Below are 20,411 nucleotides of genomic sequence, written 5' to 3' on the forward strand. Positions count from 1 at the left end.
GCCCGGATAAAGGTTGACGTTGCGTCCGTCGCAAGCAGCCTCTGTACATTACGTCGTCAAGGGTGCCAACCATCGTGCCAACGGTTACTAGCTTTGGTGTGCGTCTCAGAGACACGTCGTCGCCGTTGCGAGCAGGGCATGGGAAAAATAGTATAATAACAATATTACGGGTATTATATTTACGGAATAACTTACTATTGATTTTTCCAAGATAAATATAATACATAACTGTACACAATAATACAATATTTTACACGCTTCCAACCATTTCCAGGAGCGCTGACAACCAACAGTTCTCTACTGCCTTGCAAATACACTCTGCGCGCTTTGATTCACACACTCCCCACTTCTCAATTTTCTCTTTAGAGAACAAGCCACCACTCTTAGCCACGCTACCCACCACGCTACCCACGATGACCTCCCGTCAACTCTGCGCATTTTACTTCAGCGACCTCGGTGAAGGTCGCTTTGAGTGTAAATCCTGTGGGCTTCCTCGGAAGCAGACGCCCGGCACGGGGTACAGCAACCTCCTCAGCCACCTTAACAGCAAGCACGCTGGGTATGCTGCTGGGTTTGCAGAACTTCATGCCACGCAGACGCCAGCACTTACCACGTTTGGTTTTGTGGACGATGTGACGCGCAATATCTACCAATGGATGGTATGGGTGATCGAGAGAAATCTACCAATCACTGAAGTGGAAAACAAGGCTACGCGTGCTGTAGTTACAATGAAGCCTACGACTACCAAGACACTGAAGCGGTACATGCGTCATGTGGCTCTAGCCGTTGGAGCAATCATTGCAAAGGAGATGGGAACTTCCTTTGCTTTAATGTTCGACGGTTGGACTATTCACTCACTTCACTTCCTCGGCATCTACGCGATCTACGTCTACAATGGTGTGCGCCACCAGCGCCTTCTTGCGCTTTCGCCAATGGAAGACGGCCAGACAGCTGAAGCCCACCTGGATCATATATCCACCGTACTGAGCGTGTACGAGAAGAACCTGCAGATGGTGCGCTATGTTGTGGGGGACAATTGTGCAACCAATCAGAGTATGGCTACACGAATGGGCGTCCCCTCATTGGCTGTGCAAGTCATCGATTTAACCTCGCGGTTAATCGATTTCTACAGGATTATCAGACTCAGATAGATCTGATTCAAAACCTGATGATTCAGCTGCGTCATGTCAAAAATGCTACTGCACTGGCAAAGGCGACCAACTACAAGCCTGTTAAGGCAAACACTACGCGCTGGTCGTCTACATTCCAGATGATTGACCGATATTGCAAGATCCGTGATGCGATCCTGACGGTGGAGGCTGTTGAAGAGTTTGTGCCTCGTGGACATGCGCACCGCCGCGTTAGAGGTGTATTGGACAAGCTTCGTGAGCTGGACAGTGTGTGTGTGAAAATCCAAGCGGAGTCATGCACGCTTGCCGATGTGCGCCTGTTGTTTGATGCGTGTGCTGCTAAGTATCCTGTCATGGCTAACTACTTAGCGCCAACAGCTGAGATTGTTCACTCGCCCCATTTCGAGTCTGCAATAGTAAAGCTGCAAAACGACCTACCCCTCTCCGCGGATGAATTACATGCAGTCGACAGTTTTATTTTATCTCCGTCTACCGCACAAGAGGAAGTGCCGACTGCGGCGGACTTCGCGACCTCCATCCTCCGGCAAGCCAAGAAGCCGCGGCTTGCATCGCAGGCGTCTGTCGAGTATGATCCTCTCCTGCTCTGCGCTCCTCCGACAAGCAACACGTGCGAGAGACTTTTCTCTGAGTGTAAGCCTGTTTTTACATCGCTACGTTCATCTACTTTACCAGCTAATTTTGAAACGGCCATGTTTCTTCGTGCTAATCGCCGTATGTGGAACTGCTCCACCCTTCTCGATTGCATCGAAGACTAAGTGATAGCAATATATTGTGATTATTGCAGTGATTATTATTGTGTTGCCAGGTATTGCAGTCTTTATTACGGATGTGATTCACGCAAAATAACAATGGGTATTGTATTTCCCATGCCCTGATGTAAGCCACAACACCATCTCCATAATGAGAGGAAAGCGCTCCAACCAACGAGGCCTTGCTGGTCGGATTCCATTCATTGTACATTGATATGTACCTGGCTAAAGTGTGTCGGTTTGGATCCGATAATACGCTCATCATGTCACGATCCAGTCTGAGCTTCTTCAGTGCAGTTACCGGTTGCAAATCATCAGCGACCCACTTTTTGAAAAGGGTGTCCTGCAATGCAGTTCCAAGATCGCGGGTGTGAGGTTCTTCCTTCCAAGCCGCCAGCACTCTCAAAAAAATGTCGTCTCCACCGAAGCCCTCTGTAAAGGCATTGAGCACGTTTCTTGACCTGATTTCTCTCGGTTAAACAGTTTAATATAGTCGTCCAGTACCTCCACCTTTGGATCGATGAGATCCGGGTAGCGGTCATCCCCGAGCTTTAGTCGCGGAAAAACTTCGGCGACAGATGTCTGACTCGTCAACCACTCAGTTAGTTGGTCACTCCGTAGCTGTCTCGCGAGTGTCTCTGTGTTTTTATCCCACGACGCAATCACCAATGTGCCTGCAACGATGCCGTCTCCATAATGGGTCGAAAGAGTTTGAATCAACGACGTCATGCTCTCTGCGTTCTTCGCATTGTACATGGAAATGTACCTCGTTAGAATGTCTCGATTTGAATCGAAGAGAACCTTCTTCATGTCGCGGCCGAGTCCTAGCTTTTTCAGGACATCTTACGACCGTAAATTTTCCACTGACCACTTGTTAAAAAGCGCGTTCTCCAGCGCAGTCGCCAACTCACTCGTACTCGCATCTTTCTTTCCACGCTCAAGCACCTTTGTCAGATATCCTTCCCCAACGTAACCTTTCGTAAGCACGTCCAACAGAGTTTCATGGCCTGATTTTTCTCGATTAAATAGCCTCATGTAGTCGTCCAGTACTTCCATCTTTGAGCTAGCAAGAACTGCGTAGCCATCATCGCTAATCTTGAGCAAATGGAAGACATCGTCGATGGATACTTCACTGGTCAGCCAAGCTGATAATTGATCCTTTCGCAACTGCTTCATCGTGTTAGCTGCTTCCGTCGTTTTCGCATTTTTCTCCGCAGCCACTAGAGCGCTCACCACAGCTTCGTCTCCGTAGTGCGTCGTGAAAACCCCGATCATCGATGCCTTGCTGTTTCGGTTTTTCGAATTTAGATTCTTCACGTAGTTTTCCATAACTTTCAAGCCAGAGCATTGTCCATACCATCCGCAAGATTGAAAAATTTCAAAATCTCCGCTGCAGGTTGGTCTTTAGATCCCAGTGTCCCGAACTGCCCGTACTCCTTGATCTTGGATGTCCCCGCTTTGATCAGGCCCCAGAGTTTTTCGATACCGGCATTCATTCGGTCCTCGTTTCTTCCGCCTTTTGGCTCAGAATCTCTCAACGACCTGGTGGAAATTGTACTAGACAGATTATACAGTTTGTCAGGCACCGCCATGTTGGCGATAGTAGACATCGAGGCAATGCCGCTAGATGCAACAAGAGCTGTAATTGCTAGCAGCCCAGTCGAGGAGAGTCGCATGGGTAGAGTGAAGCTGGCTGTCGAACTGTGGGGCTTGGAGTAACTTTGTCAAGTACTACAGTACCTATCTACCTCATGTATTCGCAATTGTGTTTACTATATACATCACCGTAAAACTCAACTCTTTTGTTTTCGTCGATTGTTTCCGCAATCACCATAGTTTTTTGTAAGAGATTGCTTTGGAATACATGTAGTGACTAGTAGGATTTGGTGAAGACTGTGGACAAGCGCTATCTGCACAAGCAACCTCATGATGTAAAGCTTCAGAGTGCCTACTGGTACAGAGCTCTAGGCATACACGAAAAAAGCACTTTATATGTGCTATGTATTGTGTTGTTGCCATATTTATTATTACGCCTCAGCTTTGCTAGTCGGCGGCATAAAGTAGCATAATAACGTATAAATGAAGCAACAGGAGCTCACTCTAGCGCAAATGCAGGCGTTCATGAATGTGGTCTAGCCTCAGTGTACGAGCCCGTGCAATTGAACGAGGACACATGAAAAGTTAAATGTGTCAATTGACGAAAGTACTTGTGTGGCTGAGCGACAACTACAAGCAATAGTAGCTATGTAGCTTTGACAGTGCATCGATCTGGTTAACTTCCTGGCATTTTGGCGGAACGCCTTATGCATAGTGTATTCTATTAGCCCGGTTAGCATGATTGCAGGATCTACATAGAGACCCTTGGATTACCGTTTGGGTACTTACAAGGTACTTCTTAAAAGAAGGCACGTCGAGCTCTCCATTGTTTCTCCAAGTATAGGAGCATGACAGGCGATATTTTTTAAATTGGTTAAAAAGCAAAGCTACAGCCGTCTAGGACTGTCGAAGGTGAAAGCCTTAGCCAGCCTCTTTTTGTAGAATGCCGTGTATCGGGAAACAATCGACTTCTCCAAAGCATCTGCAGAAGCTCCGTTTACTTTGAGGATCATCGCGTAAACATCTTTTGGCTCGATACTTTTGTCGAACCATCGACCAAACAGCTTGCTCCGGTATCTTGACGCAATACCGACAGAATCGCGCAGCCCTCTCTCGTCTGCTTCATTCAGGGCTTTAACGACCGCTCGTGCCAGCTGAACATCTCCACCGAATTTGTTTTCTACCACTGTGAATATATTCGTCTGGATGCGGCGATTTTTGAGGTTCAATAGCCAGACAAAATCTTCCAGTGTCTCCAAATTCTGGCTATTCAAGGGTAAGAAATCGTCGGCTCCAATTCTCAGTAGCGTGAAGACATCGTCTGCAGATTTCCCACTACTGAGCCACCCTTCCAGCTGTTGCCTCTGCAGAATTGCAGCCGTCCGTGCCAGGCCAGAGTCGCCCTTCGCAACAGCAAGAGCTCTCGCTACCACGTCGTCTCCGTAATGCGCAGAAAGAGTCAAAATCAATGACGTTCTGTCGAATCGATTTCTTGAGTTGTACTCCCATATGTACTTGGTCAAAAAGTGCCGATTCGGGTCTGATAGTACCTCTTTCATCCCACGGTCCAGTCCAAGATTCTTGAGGACACTTTCCGGCTTCAATCCCTTCAGGAGCCATTGGTTCAACAGCTCACCCTGTAACTTAACAACCATTTTATTCGAGTGTGGGTTGATCTCAGCAGTCAGCAACGCTTTTGCCAAGTTACTTTCTCCATCGAAGCCGGTTGTTAACGTTTTGAGCAACGTTTCGTCTCCAGCCTTCTCACGGTTAAATAGCTTGATGTAGTCTTCCAGTAACTTCAATTTGCCACTGGCGAGAGCTCCATCTATGTTCGGAAGATCTGCCCGCAACTTTAGAAGGCTGAAGACTTCGTCAGCAGACTTTTGGTTGTTCAACCAGTCTGACAACTGATCGGTTCGCAGTTGGTTGGCCATTCTCCTTGTGTTGCCGTTCCTCGAGGCCGCGATGAGTACATTCGCCACCATCTCATCTCCGTAATGAGCAGAAAGTGTGCCGATAAACGATGCCTTTTTCCCTGGATTCCTAGTGTTGAAGACCGCGATGTAACTAGTCAAAGTGTGTCGGGTTGGATCCGAGAGAGCGTTCATCAGGTCTCGGTCCAGTTTGAGCTTCTTCAAGACACTTTCCGGTTGAAATTTATCAGTGACCCACTTGTTCAGCAGCGCATTTTGCAACGCCGTCGCCAGCTCGCGGGTCTGGGGCTCTTCCTTCCCACGAAGAAGTAGTTTTGCCATGGTCTGTTCTCCACCGAAGCCCTTTGTTAACACGTTTAGCAAAGTCTCTTGACCTGATGTCACGCGGTTGATCAGCTTCATATAATCATCCAAGACCTCCATCTTCGGACTGGCAAGGGCTAAGTAATCATCATGTCGAAGCTTCAACAAAGTGAACACATCATCGACAGATTTATCGCTGCTAAACCAGCTGGAAAGCTGCGCGTTTCGCAATCGCCATATCGTTTTCACATCATCATCCGATTGTACAGTTTTCTGTGCAGTCACAAGGGCTTTCGCCACTGCATCGTCCCCGTAATGGCTCGTGAGAATTCCAATCACCGACGCTTCGCTCTTTCGGTTTTTCGTGCTTAACTCCTTCACGTGGCTTTCCATAGCCTTCAAGTTTGGACTGACCAGAGCCTTTTCGATTCCATCATCTAGCTTGTAGATGCGAAGAATTTCATCTGCCGGTTGGTCTCTGGTTGCTGACGGTCCCAAGTTCAGGTATCCATGAACCTTTGATACTCCAGTCTTTATCAGGTCCGAGAGTTTTTCAATGCCAGCATGGATACTTACAACTCGGTCCTCGTTGCTCGCTTCGGTTGTCTCAGGTTCTCTCAGTAGCCTATTGGGAGCCAATCTGGTTGGGATGCTTTCAGGCTCATAGCGTTGGATCGTGGGATTCGGCGCCGAGTGTGCACAAGCGGTCGTAGATACATAGGCACCCTCGGCAACCATTAGGAGACCCATCAGTACAGCCGCCGAGTACGCGTGCATATTCGTGACCCTGGGTCTAGCAGCTTTGTGAAAATTTGTCTACTGCCAGTAGACTACTGGTCCTCATTTCTTGCAGGCTGATTGTACCTTCCACCACCGTAATCCGTATAGTTTTCTTGTACCGGTACCGGTACTCAGTACCGTAAGAAAGTACGGTCTGCGGAACCATGATTTGTCAAACGCCAGATAAAGGGGGTACTGTACCGGTAATCTAATAGATACTGTAGATAATCTAGGGAGCGCCGCGCCTTTCCTAATACTTTTCAGCTCAGAAAACGGACCCATTGCACTCCCCAGCACATGTTTTTTCATGTCCGGGTGCAACCTCCAGAATGCATTTATTATTGAAAGTGACTATCGTGCCCGGCTGCGGGAGGAGGGGGTGAAAATGAGTTAAAATCAAAGCGAAGAAGACCAACTGTAGCCGCAGCAAACCCGCGCGGAGTGCCCGCGAAGCAAGGCCGTGAGTTTTTTCCGGAGGCGGGCCCAGCACCAAGCTTTCCAGCGAGTCGAGCGGTGCACTCTCCAGCTAAGAGAATCTTTTTATCGGAGGAGCGCAGCTCTGCATTTGCCACGCGTAGCGGAGCAAACCATAAAGATGCAAGTGACTTCCGTCCTCTTTATCTTAAGGATTGTGATGGTGATGAGCCGTTATCTTGGGTTTACTAAGGTCGTTGATTCTTAGCCGGGCACTGCAACTCGTGCCTTTATTTGTTAACTTTGTAATTGTCAATTTTCTGCACCAGTGCACTTTAGATTATCGGTTGTCGAAGTAAGCATCTCCGATGTGATGATAACTATCTAGTGGAATATAACTGTACTATTTCATGTAGAGAAATCGTACATAACTGGACTGGTTGGTGGAGAGTAACTCCCACCAGAACACCAGACTCTATAATTCATCACCTCTTCTTTTACCAAGTCCAACACAAGTGTCTTCTCCTTTTACCAAGTCCAACACAAGCGTCTTCTCCTTCTACACTCAAGACTTCCTCTCCACTATGGCTGCCTACTTTTGTCCTCACTCCGTTCTGTACTGCCCTAACAACTCTGCGCAAATCATCCCTCCAACATTTGTATCCCAGATATGAAGGGGTAATACAGTACAAACACCAGGCTACATGAGCGCTTGTCGAAGATGGTGCGCCGTCGGCGAGCGTTTGACTCGAATTGTGATGACAAAATTTGATTTGGTTGGTTTTTCTTTCAAAAACATGGGCGATAGAATTTTTAATATTTCAAGAAACGAAACCAAAGTTTCCACACGGTTTTTAAACTGATTGCTGTATGTCGCGTTTATCTCTGTTAAACAATTCGTTTTTCGTATATCTGTTTTAACCATACATCAAATGCGAGAAAAATAAACACCACTCATTTAAATTTTGCGACGCACAAACTAAGCTACTCGATTTCCAGATTAGGACTCTTGTGGTCATGATAGCAATATTTATTAATTTATTGGGGAGAGAAGGATATTAAATTTGACCGAGTCTGGATTTTCTATTTTTCTTTTAGAAGATCTTAATGGACGATTTGAATAATTCTCTAGAGGTTTTGACGAATCTCATATACATAGTGATTTGACTTAGGATTTGCTCGTACTTGTTTTTCTCTTTCGGCCTTCCCTATGGTGTGTTCAGCATGTGACAAAGCCAAATGTGTGGCAGGAACAATCTCATAATTAACTGGTTGTGAGAGTATTTTTAGCTGTGGACATAATTCTTAAATGAAGAAATGTGATTGGCTAAAATAAAAATTCGCACTTCGCTTAGGACAGGGGGAGGCCACGCTCATCTGGAACAGGCAGAAGGCCAAAGAGGTTTACTCGTATTGCTGTAGACTATGCTCATAAGCGTACCATACTACAATATATGGAATCTAAGCATACTGTGAATGAAGCAATAGCTCACCTCTTTCCGCCCTTATCTAGCTCAGACAGAAAGCGCAAGCAAAATCAGATATCGAAGTGGAAAAAGCAGGCAGCGCAGATACAAGCCGATTGCGAAGGTGGACATGGCCATCACAAGAATCTTCGGTGTAGTGAACAAGGAACGATACTTTCCAGTGAGGCTGAGAGTGCTATCGTCTTGTGGATAAATTCAATGCGCAAAGCCGGCTGTCCTGTCACCTCGCCAATGATGAAGTTTAAGGCACTCGAAGTGGCTGCTGACGAAGATGAGCTTAGTCATGACGCCACCGGCTGTCTCCAGGCCCAGCGACAACGGCGCGACGTCCAGTAGCAACAGGTCCTGCAGCTTCGAAGACGACTCGTTGCCACTCAGAATCGCAGCCTGCACGGTGGCGCCGTACGCGACGGCTTCGTCCGGGTTGATGGACTTGAACAGCTCCTACCCGTTGAAGAAATCCTTCAGCAACTGCTGCACCTTCGGGATGCGCGTCGAGCCTCCGACCAGGACGATCTCGTTCACCTGGTTCTTGGACAGTTTAGAGTCTCGTAAAACCTGCGCAACAGGATCCATGGTCTTGCGGAAATAATCGCTGCACAAGTCTTCGAACCGCGCGCGCGTGATGGTCGAGTTGAAGTCCACGCCGTCATACAGCGAGTCGATCTCGATGTACGCCTGCGCCGAAGTGAACAGCGTCCGCTTGGCGCGTTCGCACGCCGTACGAAGACGACGCAGAGCTCGCTGGTTGGACGTCATATCCTTGCGGTGCTTACGCTTGAACTCGGTCACGAAGAACTCGACCAGACGGTTGTCGAAGTCCTCACCGCCCAAGTGCGTGTCACCCGCCGTCGCCTTGACCTCGAAGATCCCGTCTTCAATAGTTAGCAGTGAGACGTCGAACGTGCCGCCTCCGAGATCGAAGATCAGCACGTTGTGCTCGCCTCCTTTCTTGTCGAGCCCATAGGCGATCGCAGCAGCCGTCGGCTCATTAATGATACGCAGCACGTTCAAACCAGCAATAGCTCCAGCATCTGTAGTCGCCTGACGCTGCGAGTCGTTGAAGTAGGCCGGGACCGTCACCTCGGATGCTCAACAAACTATTCCGGTTAGCTGCTGGATGTGGCAGTTGGTTTGATCACGAGAATACTGGACGCGGGTTCGAATTCCGCCGTGTCCACTTTTTTATTGGCTAAAATAAACAACTTAAGTATCAGTGAATTTACCTAAATCTTAAGTTTTAGCTACTAATTTTGTGTAGCAACCCAAAACCTACAACAAGCTGCGCACACGGCCGTTCGCTTGGGAAACCGGTATTGTGGCAACAACGTCGAGCAATAGCCGTAATCACACATTTTTATTTTACATAGTTTTTTGTAAAGGACCGAATATGAGACTGCGCGAGACATAATGATACTAATCAACCATTTGGAGTTATCGAGATATTCGCGTCTAAAGATCGCCCACGTGTTTTCGCACTTTATCGAGTAGCTGAAAAAACAAGCGTCAAAGTTTTTTAGAAATTTGAAGCAGGTGTATCATTCCCGAACAGCGCACTCCAGCCTCGAGAATGCAGTGCCCCGAGACCGAAAGCAACACGACGGCACCCGCTCCTGCCGTCGCTGTTCCAGTGCCGCCCCCTGCTCCCCCTGTCCTGGTCAATGCGGGAGAGCACGGCCCCCACCGTGCCACGAAGCAACCAGCCGACACCAGGGCGCACACAAACACGGCCACCGCCGACCTAACAAGTATCGCTCAACCTACTGCTCCTCGTGTCGCTTTGCCCTCCGCTACAGTACCCCAGCAGGAAGGGTCGCCTGCCAGCGATGAAGCAGATGAAGGGAGTGAAGACGAACAGGAGAGCGATGAGGAAGCTGACGACAGTGACGACGAAGATTGGAGTGACGACAATGAAGATGAAGAGGAAGACGAGGAGGCAAGCACTGGTGAGAGTGGTGTAAGCGACGCAGCTGAAGAGGAGGAGGACATAAGTATCAATTTGATTGAGGTGAGTCTGCAACAAACAGTGGCGGGTCTAATTCAGGCCGACAAGTGTGATCGCCGATGTCTTCAGGGAAAAGCCCAAGAACTTGAGTGGATCGTGTGTTCAATCTCACAGATGACCAGATCAGAGAAGTTGACACGATGCTGGGCGTTCTCATGCAGACGGATACTGTGGAGAGGCACCGAGGAGACGGAAAACGCGAGAAATTTCACTACTACCTGCCACTGGTTGGGAGAGTTTGCCGGACCATGTTTGCAGAATGTCTCGGGGTGACTCCTTTGACTATCCAGCGATACAAGAAGCGTGTGCGCGAAGGAAACATTGCAGCTAAGGCGCACGGGAACACACTGAACAAGCACGCTTCTGTCATCGATCTCGTGTGGATGGTGAAGTGGTTTAAAGAGTTCTCTGCGGAGGTCGGGGAAGTAGTACCAGTGCGTGTTCGGCTGCAGAAGACGGCGAATGGCACAGTGAAAAAGTAATACAGCTCTGAGATGTACACTTTGCTACCGCCGACGCTCACGTGGGATGCGATCTATGATGAAATGCACACATACGTGGAGGAAATCAGGATTCGAGGTAATTTTGGATCTGGGATATGAGTATCATTTTGTTTTACTAGCAATTTTCAAGGTGGACACTAATATCATTTTATTTTGCTGGTGTATTTGTAGACAGGAATATAACAGGGATAAGGCTCTCGTAAAGACAACAGAGGGCAAGGACGTCGCAGTAATCGTTATGGATTACTCTCAGAATCTGACTGCTCTGTCAGTGTGTTTGGGATATACTACGAGAATGAAGGCAAGCAAACGAACTACATCTACGATGAGTCTGTCGGTGGGAAGGGAAGCGAGCAAATCAGCTCCACGCTGCAGCACTTTATCGACAATGTGTTGGTTCCTGCTGGCAAAAAACGATTGGTGATATACGCTGACAACTGCTCTGGCCAGAATAAAAATAACTACGTGATCAAGTTTCTGCTAGCACAAGCCCACATGGAGGTTTTTGAGAGCGTGGATTATAAGTTCTTCGTGAAAGGACACACTAAGAATTCATGTGACCGTGGCTTTGGTCATATTCGCAAGCACCTCGCCCGCACAGACTGCTGGACTTTGGGTCAGATTGTCCGAGAAGTAAAAGAAGCCGCTTCATCCAATGAAACTGTGCACATTTCACGGGACGATGGGTTCTTCAAGAGCTACAAGCCACTACTCACAGAGCTCTACAAGAAATTGCTTGGCGTGCAGCAGTTTCAAATATTTTCAATAGATTTCACGAAACCGGGGGTTGTGATCTGCAAAAAGGGCCCCACCAGCATTGCAGTGGAGAAGGATCTGCGTAGGAAGCTAGATGGCCATCTCACCGAACGCCACAAGGTGACGCGCATGTTCAGCAGCTACCTGGAGACGATGCCGCCGCCTCCGCGAAATGCAGAAAAAATTGACCAAGTGCATCGCACTATCAGGCCTTACGTCCCAGACGAGTATCAGTCAGATGCAATATACGCAGCTCCAAGTAAGCAGCAAGGGGACAGTGCTAAATCCGCCAAACAAGCTCGTCGAGAGCACCGAGCGGCAATGGCAGTGACCGCGAAAGAGAACCAAGACAAACGCGGTAGGCAGGATGACGGAGATCAAACGAGAAACACTAAGAAGCGAAAAGCTGCGTGCACTGGGGATGCTGTAGTGTAAGTTTGCCAAAATGTCCCGCCTAAATCAAAATGATACTGATGTCCATCACTAAATTTAGGCTTTTTTTCAGATTATACACATGGGTTCACTCGGATTTGATCACACAAATGCGGTTTTAGACACTTTCTACTGCGTTTTAGCCGAAACGAATAGCACCACGCGATTCTACGGGCGATTCTGCCTCAGACACTGCAATAAAAAAAATGGAAAAGTTGGTCATCCACCGAGGTAAGTTTTCCAGAGGCTCACCACTTCGTCAATATCTCGTGTCCGAATGTGTGCAAGGGCTCAAAACGAAGCCAAGATACATAGGTTTGTGTTGGTGCGCCTAAATCGCGATTCGTACCTAGGTTGATTAGTATACTTATGTTTCACGCGGTCTCATATTGAAACCACTTTGACAAATCTTTTTTTGTATGTGAGCCTCCCTATTAAGTGCAAAAAAGACGCCAGCGTTAGCACATCCTATCTAATTCGAAGCATGTTCTCAAACTTGTGTAAAAACGCACCGTCAAAAGATAAAAACTGACAGAGTTATGGGCACTGGACAAGGTGGCCGTGTAATTGTGTCAAGGAGTGTTGTAGGACAAACAAAACGCCACTCAATACCAAGTTTTGGAAGCCGTTTCGGAAATATGTATCTTATGTAATACTACTACAATTACTTACATAGTAGTCATTTGAATACCTATAAGCTGGTATTCACTATTGGAAGTAGTATCACTCTAAAACGTCAGTACTATTGTACTCTCAAAGAACTACTTTCATAGTAGCCCTGATCGAGCAAGGTCAGTCCTCATTTGGCAGCTTTTGACTGTGTGGCTCTCGATCGACAGCGGGAGCGCCATTTCTGAAAGAGCCGGGGAAGACTGCAAAAAAATTAAACGACCCACTCAGTAGCTAAGAATTGGGTGCGCCGTGGAAGGTTGCCAGGAAACCTACGAGCTTAGAAAGGACCAGTGTACTGTGTATGAAAAGCTTATCCATCACATATGTGCTATTGGTGCCTATGAAGGCCCTTATTCGGTACTCAATGAAAGATATTGCATTCATTTTGGTCCTATTATCACCGGTCGTGTATTGATTGAAAGTGGTAAGTAGGTTTTGCTGTCGCTCCTGTGTGCGTATCGTGCATCCGGAGGTCGTTCCACCTGCATCGGCCACCGCCACTGGGAAACGGCCGCTTAAATCTGGTGGATTGAGAGAGGTTTATGAGGGTAGCGACTCGGACTTCACCCCATCACTAGATCTGTCTGGTCCAAACGATGCCGACTGCCGAAAATCAGTGACACGCACTACTGTAAAGACCTAACAAAAGACACGCCTCCGTCAGCTCAGACCAAGGCTGGGAATAAGAAAGCGTTCTTCGTTTCTGGGGAGACGCCGCGCAATACGCAGCCTACATCCTAACCCGGTTACCAATGAGCTCTATCTCGCGGCGCGTGTCGCCGCTGAAAGTACCGACGAAGTCGATGCCGTCTCTGGGAGAGAGCGTGATCTTCGGATCGCCCTGCATTGTTTACAGAGACCCCCCCCCCTGATCACTTATCGGCCCTTCTCAGCAGACAAACGCGCAACTTTCTCGCCTTCTCCTCAGACCACCCTACAGCTGCAGCTTCAGCCTGCGCAACCGCCTTGGCTTCCTTGGTATCCTTGGCCTTCCTCGCTATTAACGCGCGCGTGGTCTTCGACATCTTCTTCTTTTCTTGACTCTTCTTCTTCGCTGGCTTCTTCTCAGGGTTGACCCTGGCTTTTTCCACACGGAGAAAAGGGATCCGCTTCTTTGTAGCTGCAATGTATGCCGCAGTCTTGCCCTGTGTGGGAGGGCGTGACAGAGGAGGCCGTGCGAGAATAAAGTCGTCGCCCTCAACGTCGTCATCTTTGTGGTCTTCACGCCCGTATGCGTGGGTGTGCCCCTCCTCCCTAGTGTTCACAGTGTCTCCGTCGACAAAATCGGCGTCATTCTCCTACTCCCTTCTCAAATAAGCCTTAGGCTAGGCTACCATGCGGTGCCGGTCCTGTCCACTTTTCACCTTCGAGCGGCGCAAGAAATGCTTCCGACTCGCTGTGTTTCGCGACGATCAACCACCTTTCTCCCTCTCAGTTTTTTGCAAGCTGAATCGAAAAGAATGAGTGAGTAAAGGCTGGTCGCAGCTGCGACAAATATGCGAACTGTTCTTTTGAGCAGTGCAGGGTCTTCGTGCTAGCGTTTTGCCTAAAGCTGTGCAGCTCACATTCTTTAACATGTGGAAAACGTCACTTTGCACTTTTTTCACACGTGTTGTCATTTTCAACGTGTAAGTGTGTGTGTGTGAAGGGGAGAGGGAGGGGTAAATCTTCCAGGATCTCGTCGTCGTCTCGCTCAAGTAACTGGATAAAAGAAATGTATCTCCCAGTGAAGTTCTGCAAAGCCGCTGCTTGAGATACCAGCTCAAACCCAGAGGGCTCGCGACGAGTGCTGTTGTTGCCGTGCCCATCTTGGTACGATTGGGCTTGAGGATGACCACGCACGCGCTGCCGTTTTTGAGGGGTAGATGACTGTAAAATGCTTGCTGTCATCTAGTCATTAGAAACCGGAAGCCACCAATCCTATCGAATTGCTCCGGTAGCAACTTGATAGCCCCATGCGATTCGATGAATGTAACGATGTCGTGAAGGCAAGCATGTCCATGAGCGCGTTTGAAGCCCCCATCACAATCACTTCGTGGAAGCTGATGGACGACAATATCATGCACATTCATATACACGTCATGTGTTAGCGTCAGAGAATTTACACTTCTGATTTTCGTCACGGCCGGAAATTGGTCATCGCTAAGAAGATGCGGTATTTCGCAGTTCTCACGAGACGCCTGGTATATGTTGCTCGCTCCAACTTTAACCCACCTTGGTAGAATATATAACGGGGCTACACGCAAGTGGCTACATGTAGTCACTTAATTTCGAAGACGTTTTTTACGCTAGTGTGCGATACACCAATGGCTACATTAGACAGACTACAGCATTCATCGGCTGAAAAATAATATCTTCAACCAATTAGAATAGTAAGATTCTATAAACCATTCGTTGGCGAATATATTTCATTTAATAATTTTACAATACGAGGAAAATTCAAACAAAACGAATAAACAGTTCTCAATCTTAGTGAAAATTGATTTTGCTTTCCTATTTACGTAAATGTATAATTTCAGGCGAAATTGTATTTAATCTAAGTGAAACGCATCTTACGCGTTCTCGTGCACGTGCGCTAGCGTGCAAATCGTAGTAAAGAGCACAACAAAATATGTCGAAGCACTGTAGCTGAATCTTCCTGGGAGTTATCGAGCCATGTTTTCATTTTGGCGTGGGTCTCTTCTACGGTTGATGTGTCATGACATCCATAATGCAAGAACTTGTCTGAACAACCGCAAACAAATTTAAGTTTGTGAGGCCACCACGTGCGGCTATCCGTTTCTCCGCCAAAGTCTCGAAGTCCATCACGACATCTTGAAATCACTCTCAGTTGTTATATTTAAAGCGTCATCATATGTTGCTTTAAAAATATCCACTTGCATCTTCTCTCTGTATTCAAGAGCGGGATCAGTATCAGCAGTAGAGTGAGGAGCCAGCATAAATTTTGTAACTCGGAGGATGGTTTAGGCTTCGGGTCGGTAGGCCTGACTGTAGACGGTATGGGAAATATATACGTGAACGACGTACGGAGGGCAATCCAGGTGGGTACACCTAAGATGTGATTGTTGTCCGTTCCACCGTCGTGACCGTACCGAATCAGCCAGTTGAAGCGGACGCAGGCCAGAGGGCCGAAATGGATTGTGATTGCGCAAGTGGTGACAGCTGGGTATGGGGCAGAGGCAAAAGCGACGAGACCAGAGTATCGAGAGATCCTGACCGTGGTGACCGCGGAGAGTACTGTGGGGACGGTAGAGCCTCAGCGGTCTTGATGTGCGTTCGTTTTCTCAGTGTGTTGAGGAGGGACTAGTAGTAGCGTAAGAAAAAAACGGTAGTAATAGTACCGGTAATATCGGGACCGCACAGATGGAGACATATTGAGACTAGTAGAGCTGCTACAAAGCGGTCGTTGTAGTAGTCATATTAGTATACTTCTTCAACTATTATTTCTGTATTTTCGATCCGTTCAATTTGCCAGTGTCCTGCTTCATCTATATGATTTCATCCCTGTTATGCCGCAGCAGAAGCTGTCTCTCCGCTCGTCTGCTATCCGGCCTTGTCCTTAGAGGCCTCATTACTATCCCTCCAGCTGAAAACACCCTCTCTTGAAACGATGATGACGATATTTTGCCGAGATGGATACGCGCTAGTAGCGCGATAGAGGGAAAATGAGTTTCGCCTTCATCTCGAAATCAATTAAGCACACGTATATGCTTGTACAGTCCCAACCGTGCGTAGTGCATCCAGCTCTAAGCATCAATCGATATGTCCTTCGACAGATCTTCAATCTTGATGATGGGGTTCTGGCGTTCGGCAGCCTCCAGCCACTCGGGCTCTAAATTAAGCCACTCTCTCATAAGTTCATCGGCTCTGGCATTGATCTCGGTCTCTTTTAGATAATCTCTTGTCTTTGTAGCTCGAATGGGTACCCCCAGTAGCGGTTCGTCAGCGTCATCCCAGCCCGTTGATGAGGGCGAGGGAAAAGGGGTCGAAACTTGGCTCAGTAGGCAACTCTGAGACAGCGACTGCTGCGAAATAGATTTTTCCCTCCTAGGTCATCTAGGTGAATGCCTTTCGGTGCTCGGCCCGTAGATAGTCAACTCCATTCTTGTACATTGCCTGTCCCTACTTGCGTGTATCACCAACGGCTGCAATCTTCTTAGCACTGAACTAGGTCCTAGGCTCGAGCAGGGCACACGCCATCGACTCGGTGGTAATATTGGGACAGCGGGCCTGCAGCTGCGTAGATCCCTTCGTAGACTTGTCTTTCCAGCGTCCGAGAAGTGGTCTCGCGTCCTCGTTACAAGACGATGACTCGCTTCGCTTGAATCCTTGCCTCAACAGTTTTTGCCTCAAATGTAAACGTTTTTAATTTGTTCTCTGCAAGTCGCCGGAACACTACCATATACGACGATACAAGACTCTCGCTTTGCACCTCCACCAGAGCAAAGTTGGCTATAAAATTGGTGGCTGCCTCCATTTCGACTGCGAGCAGCCAAATTTTAGCGCTCAGAGTACTCAATGCACTAGCTGAAGCTTTCGTAGATTAAAATATGCATCGAAAGCCGCGTAGTTGACCACAGATCTTCGGATAAGTTTGCATGTGTTGGCAACTCGGACATCCTGGTCAGTCATAGGCTCCAGCCTGTAAACGAGAGGGTCGCCTGATTTTGTTTCAGCGCATTGTGCTATTCGGGTGTTCTGAAGCGGTTATTCAGGTTGCGAAGGTTGTGGATCAGGTCGCCTTCTTCGCCCAGAGCGCTGCCAACCGCAGTAACAATTTGGTCCCACAAACTTGTAGATTCGTTCCAGACAGTCGTAGTTTAAGTATTGTGTTTGAGTCAAATCCCGTTGAAGCTCAATAGATGCATAGAGCAGCTGTTTTGCTCAGTGTCGATGTGATCCGTCACGTTCTTTGCTGATGGAATCGTGTCGGACATTTTATATCGAGTCATTGACCGAATATCTAGATCGAGCCGTGATTTTAAAGCACTGTCGATCCCTTGGCGACTACCGGAGCGTTGTGGCCGTCATTTTCATCGCAAGCGAGAACCTCAATAAACCAAAATCTCCACTAACTATCAATAAAGGCGACAGAAGCACCTAGGATGCTATCATTTCCGCAGCTTGTCCAGATGTCGTGAATTAGATTATGAAACCTGAGGTCACAAGCTCTCTTTTACTAAGTAGAACGCGATGCACTTGCCGACTAACATAATAGTTGAAAGTGTCCATTTGGAAAACAGTCGTGTCTGTCGCGGCCCAGGCCTTTGAATGCTGGGTTTCCACTACCAGCGGATATGAGGTCGTGGAAAGCGGCAGATGCACACAACGTGTACGGAAGTCCTTGCGATGATCAAGAACTTCAAAATGAGAGCGTTCAAAGTCTTCTCGCTCACTCGAAATAATTGGTTAGAAGAACTTCCTCCTATTACGACCCTCGCCACGTCAGAAGTAGCCGCACTGGTTTCTTGTTGCCGTTTCCTCCTCAGGACCTGACGACACTAATCTCACAACCACAGCGATGCCGCAGCCTGGACTGATGTCATATCTTGGTGTGGCACCGACCATTTAGCACGCGAGGAAAGCGGGCACTACAGACGATGGCTGGGGCCTCATTCACACTCTCGAAGTGCCGTACAAAAAGCAGGATTCTTGGAAGCCGTCCTCACAACTGTATCGCACTAGTTGCCTGATCTGCTGTCAGAGTATCAAGGCCCGCTCCAGAAGGAGCCCATATAGCAGGGAGGAGGCTCTGCGGAACACCAAGAACGCAAGGAATGCGAAGAATCACATAATTGTAAGCACACTGACCATCCCCATGCGATATTAACCGAACAGAGTGCCACGGATAAGTCAAAGATCTCGAGACCGTCGAATCGGATTCCGCAGCTGTATAGGACCTAAAACGATAACCTACCACAAGCAAATACCGTACACCTCGCCATATACCTGATTGTTCTGTGCGTTCTCTCGACCTTACCGTTGCCCGCGTGCTTGCAAGCCTCGCTTCTCTGACGCGTCACATGCATAACCGATCGACGTTTACGTACTCACCACCTGAGTCAGTGCGCAGCACGTGGTTCTTGCAGTTAAAATTCTTCTTAAAGTAGGCCAGGAAAAGCTCGAGCTGCTTCGCAACCATGCCCTTTGTCTTTGCGAGGAAGAATCTGCATTAGTTACTTTTGCAATCTAAAAGGTTTATCATATAACGGTTGCTGAGACGATCTCTTGGCGTCATAGGATCCTTCAGATCCAAGGAGATGACGCCACCCACCTTGCCAACTGGCGAGTGCGCCCCTGTATCTTTCTGCGACTGCCTGTTGCATGCCTGTTTCCTCTGCGCACAGGTAAGGCAGCTGACACGCCGGTGGTCTGTCTGCTCTATGCCTGAGCTTAGGCCCCGAGCCAGTCTATCGACCGCGTGTAAACTCAGGAGCCCGAAGCGCTTGTAAAATTCCACCAAGGTCCCCATTTGAACCATACTTTCAGGCTTCGCCGCCCCATTGGCCTCCTCGCTTAATGTGGCCATGACGGCGTCTGATACCCGCTCGAGTCTTGTCCCGACAGATCAACGCACTACCAGGACGTTACGCCTAAGCGCAACATCGAATGCTACGTTACTGACGTTCTTGGCAGCCACAGCACGCTGCCCGCTTCGATCGGTCAGCGTGTATCCTTTTTCGCTGAGTGCCCGTAGGAAATCGGGTTGCGCACCCCTCCGGGTGCGAAATACACGTCCGTCAGCTTCATGGGCTTCTCCTTCCCGCTCACCGTCACACGCAGTGTCAGTGACCCATCCTTGGTCACGTTCAACGGCCTTACATTGAATTGCACACATGCATCGTTGCAGCACTCAATCGCATCGGACCACGCCTCGTCTCCGACCAAGTGTCGGCTGGATCCACAATCCAGGATCCAAATATCATCTGCCAGAGCCGATTCGTCTCGTACAACCAGTGTCAAGCCTGGTCCGTTCGGGTGCCCCCCCCCCCTCCCCCTTCCCGCCCCTCCGGACAAACAGCACGCAGATAGTCAGGTTGACCGCATCCGTGACACTGTTTTCACTGTCTGTTCCGTCCTTCGCCCACAGTCGCAACAAGCTCACGTCCGAGGCTCCGGTACTTCCACGGGCCCAGTTCCCACACCTGGGCAAAGTGAGCAAGCTCCTCAGTGCTGTAGGTAGTCGGGTGAAGAAGCTGGTGACGAGAGCGGACCAACAGCAACAAGGTATTCGATCATGCTGTTGATGCTACATTCTCTGACTGATAGATGCTGTGAGTCGTGCGTCGCATTGTACAGTTTACCTGGATTCGGGATAGACGTCTCAACACCTCAACCGCATAGTCGCCAAGCTTCCAGGTACGCAATAGCTTTTATGGTTTATATAGTACATATCTACATCTTCTCATGCTGCATATTAAAGTTTTATGTGTTCTACTGTATTTCATGACAGAATGTTTTGTACGGAGACCGCTGAGCCAGGCCAGTGCTCGATTTCAGCTGTGCCGGAGGTTTTGCTAAAGAACAAGACAGTGGCGTACTGAGCTCAGACTTGGAGAAAGAAGATGCCGACCCGGACAAGTGGTACATCGAGGATGACGGCTTGCCTGCGAATAGCTCCGCCAT

At 48.4% G+C, this 20,411-nt stretch overlaps 4 protein-coding genes across 4 annotated transcripts; all 4 read right to left on the bottom strand.

Moving 5' to 3' along the window:
- Positions 1 to 3,234: 3,234 nt before the first annotated feature.
- PITG_15109 (secreted RxLR effector peptide protein, putative) lies at positions 3,235 to 3,576 on the bottom strand (the record flags this gene model as incomplete). The annotated part of the gene is made up of 1 exon (XM_002898231.1): positions 3,235 to 3,576. One exon carries the CDS (start codon positions 3,574 to 3,576, stop codon positions 3,235 to 3,237), a length of 342 nt encoding a protein of 113 aa, XP_002898277.1.
- Positions 3,577 to 4,383: 807 nt separating this feature from the next.
- PITG_15110 (secreted RxLR effector peptide protein, putative) lies at positions 4,384 to 6,513 on the bottom strand (the record flags this gene model as incomplete). The annotated part of the gene is made up of 1 exon (XM_002898232.1): positions 4,384 to 6,513. The coding sequence occupies one exon, from the start codon at positions 6,511 to 6,513 to the stop codon at positions 4,384 to 4,386; it is 2,130 nt and encodes a 709-aa protein (XP_002898278.1).
- A 2,348-nt stretch (positions 6,514 to 8,861) lies between these two features.
- PITG_15111 (heat shock 70 kDa protein II) lies at positions 8,862 to 9,451 on the bottom strand (the record flags this gene model as incomplete). Its single annotated transcript, XM_002898233.1, has 2 exons — positions 8,862 to 9,404; positions 9,434 to 9,451. 2 exons carry the CDS (start codon positions 9,449 to 9,451, stop codon positions 8,862 to 8,864), a joined length of 561 nt encoding a protein of 186 aa, XP_002898279.1.
- Positions 9,452 to 18,230: 8,779 nt separating this feature from the next.
- Positions 18,231 to 20,411, bottom strand: PITG_15113 (uncharacterized protein; the record flags this gene model as incomplete). The annotated part of the gene is made up of 4 exons (XM_002898234.1): positions 18,231 to 18,321; positions 18,836 to 18,936; positions 19,500 to 19,711; positions 20,327 to 20,411. The coding sequence occupies 4 exons, from the start codon at positions 20,409 to 20,411 to the stop codon at positions 18,231 to 18,233; spliced, it is 489 nt and encodes a 162-aa protein (XP_002898280.1).

Source organism: Phytophthora infestans, genomic scaffold (assembly GCF_000142945.1).
Source record: "Phytophthora infestans T30-4 supercont1.38 genomic scaffold, whole genome shotgun sequence".
NCBI lineage: Eukaryota > Oomycota > Peronosporomycetes > Peronosporales > Peronosporaceae > Phytophthora > Phytophthora infestans.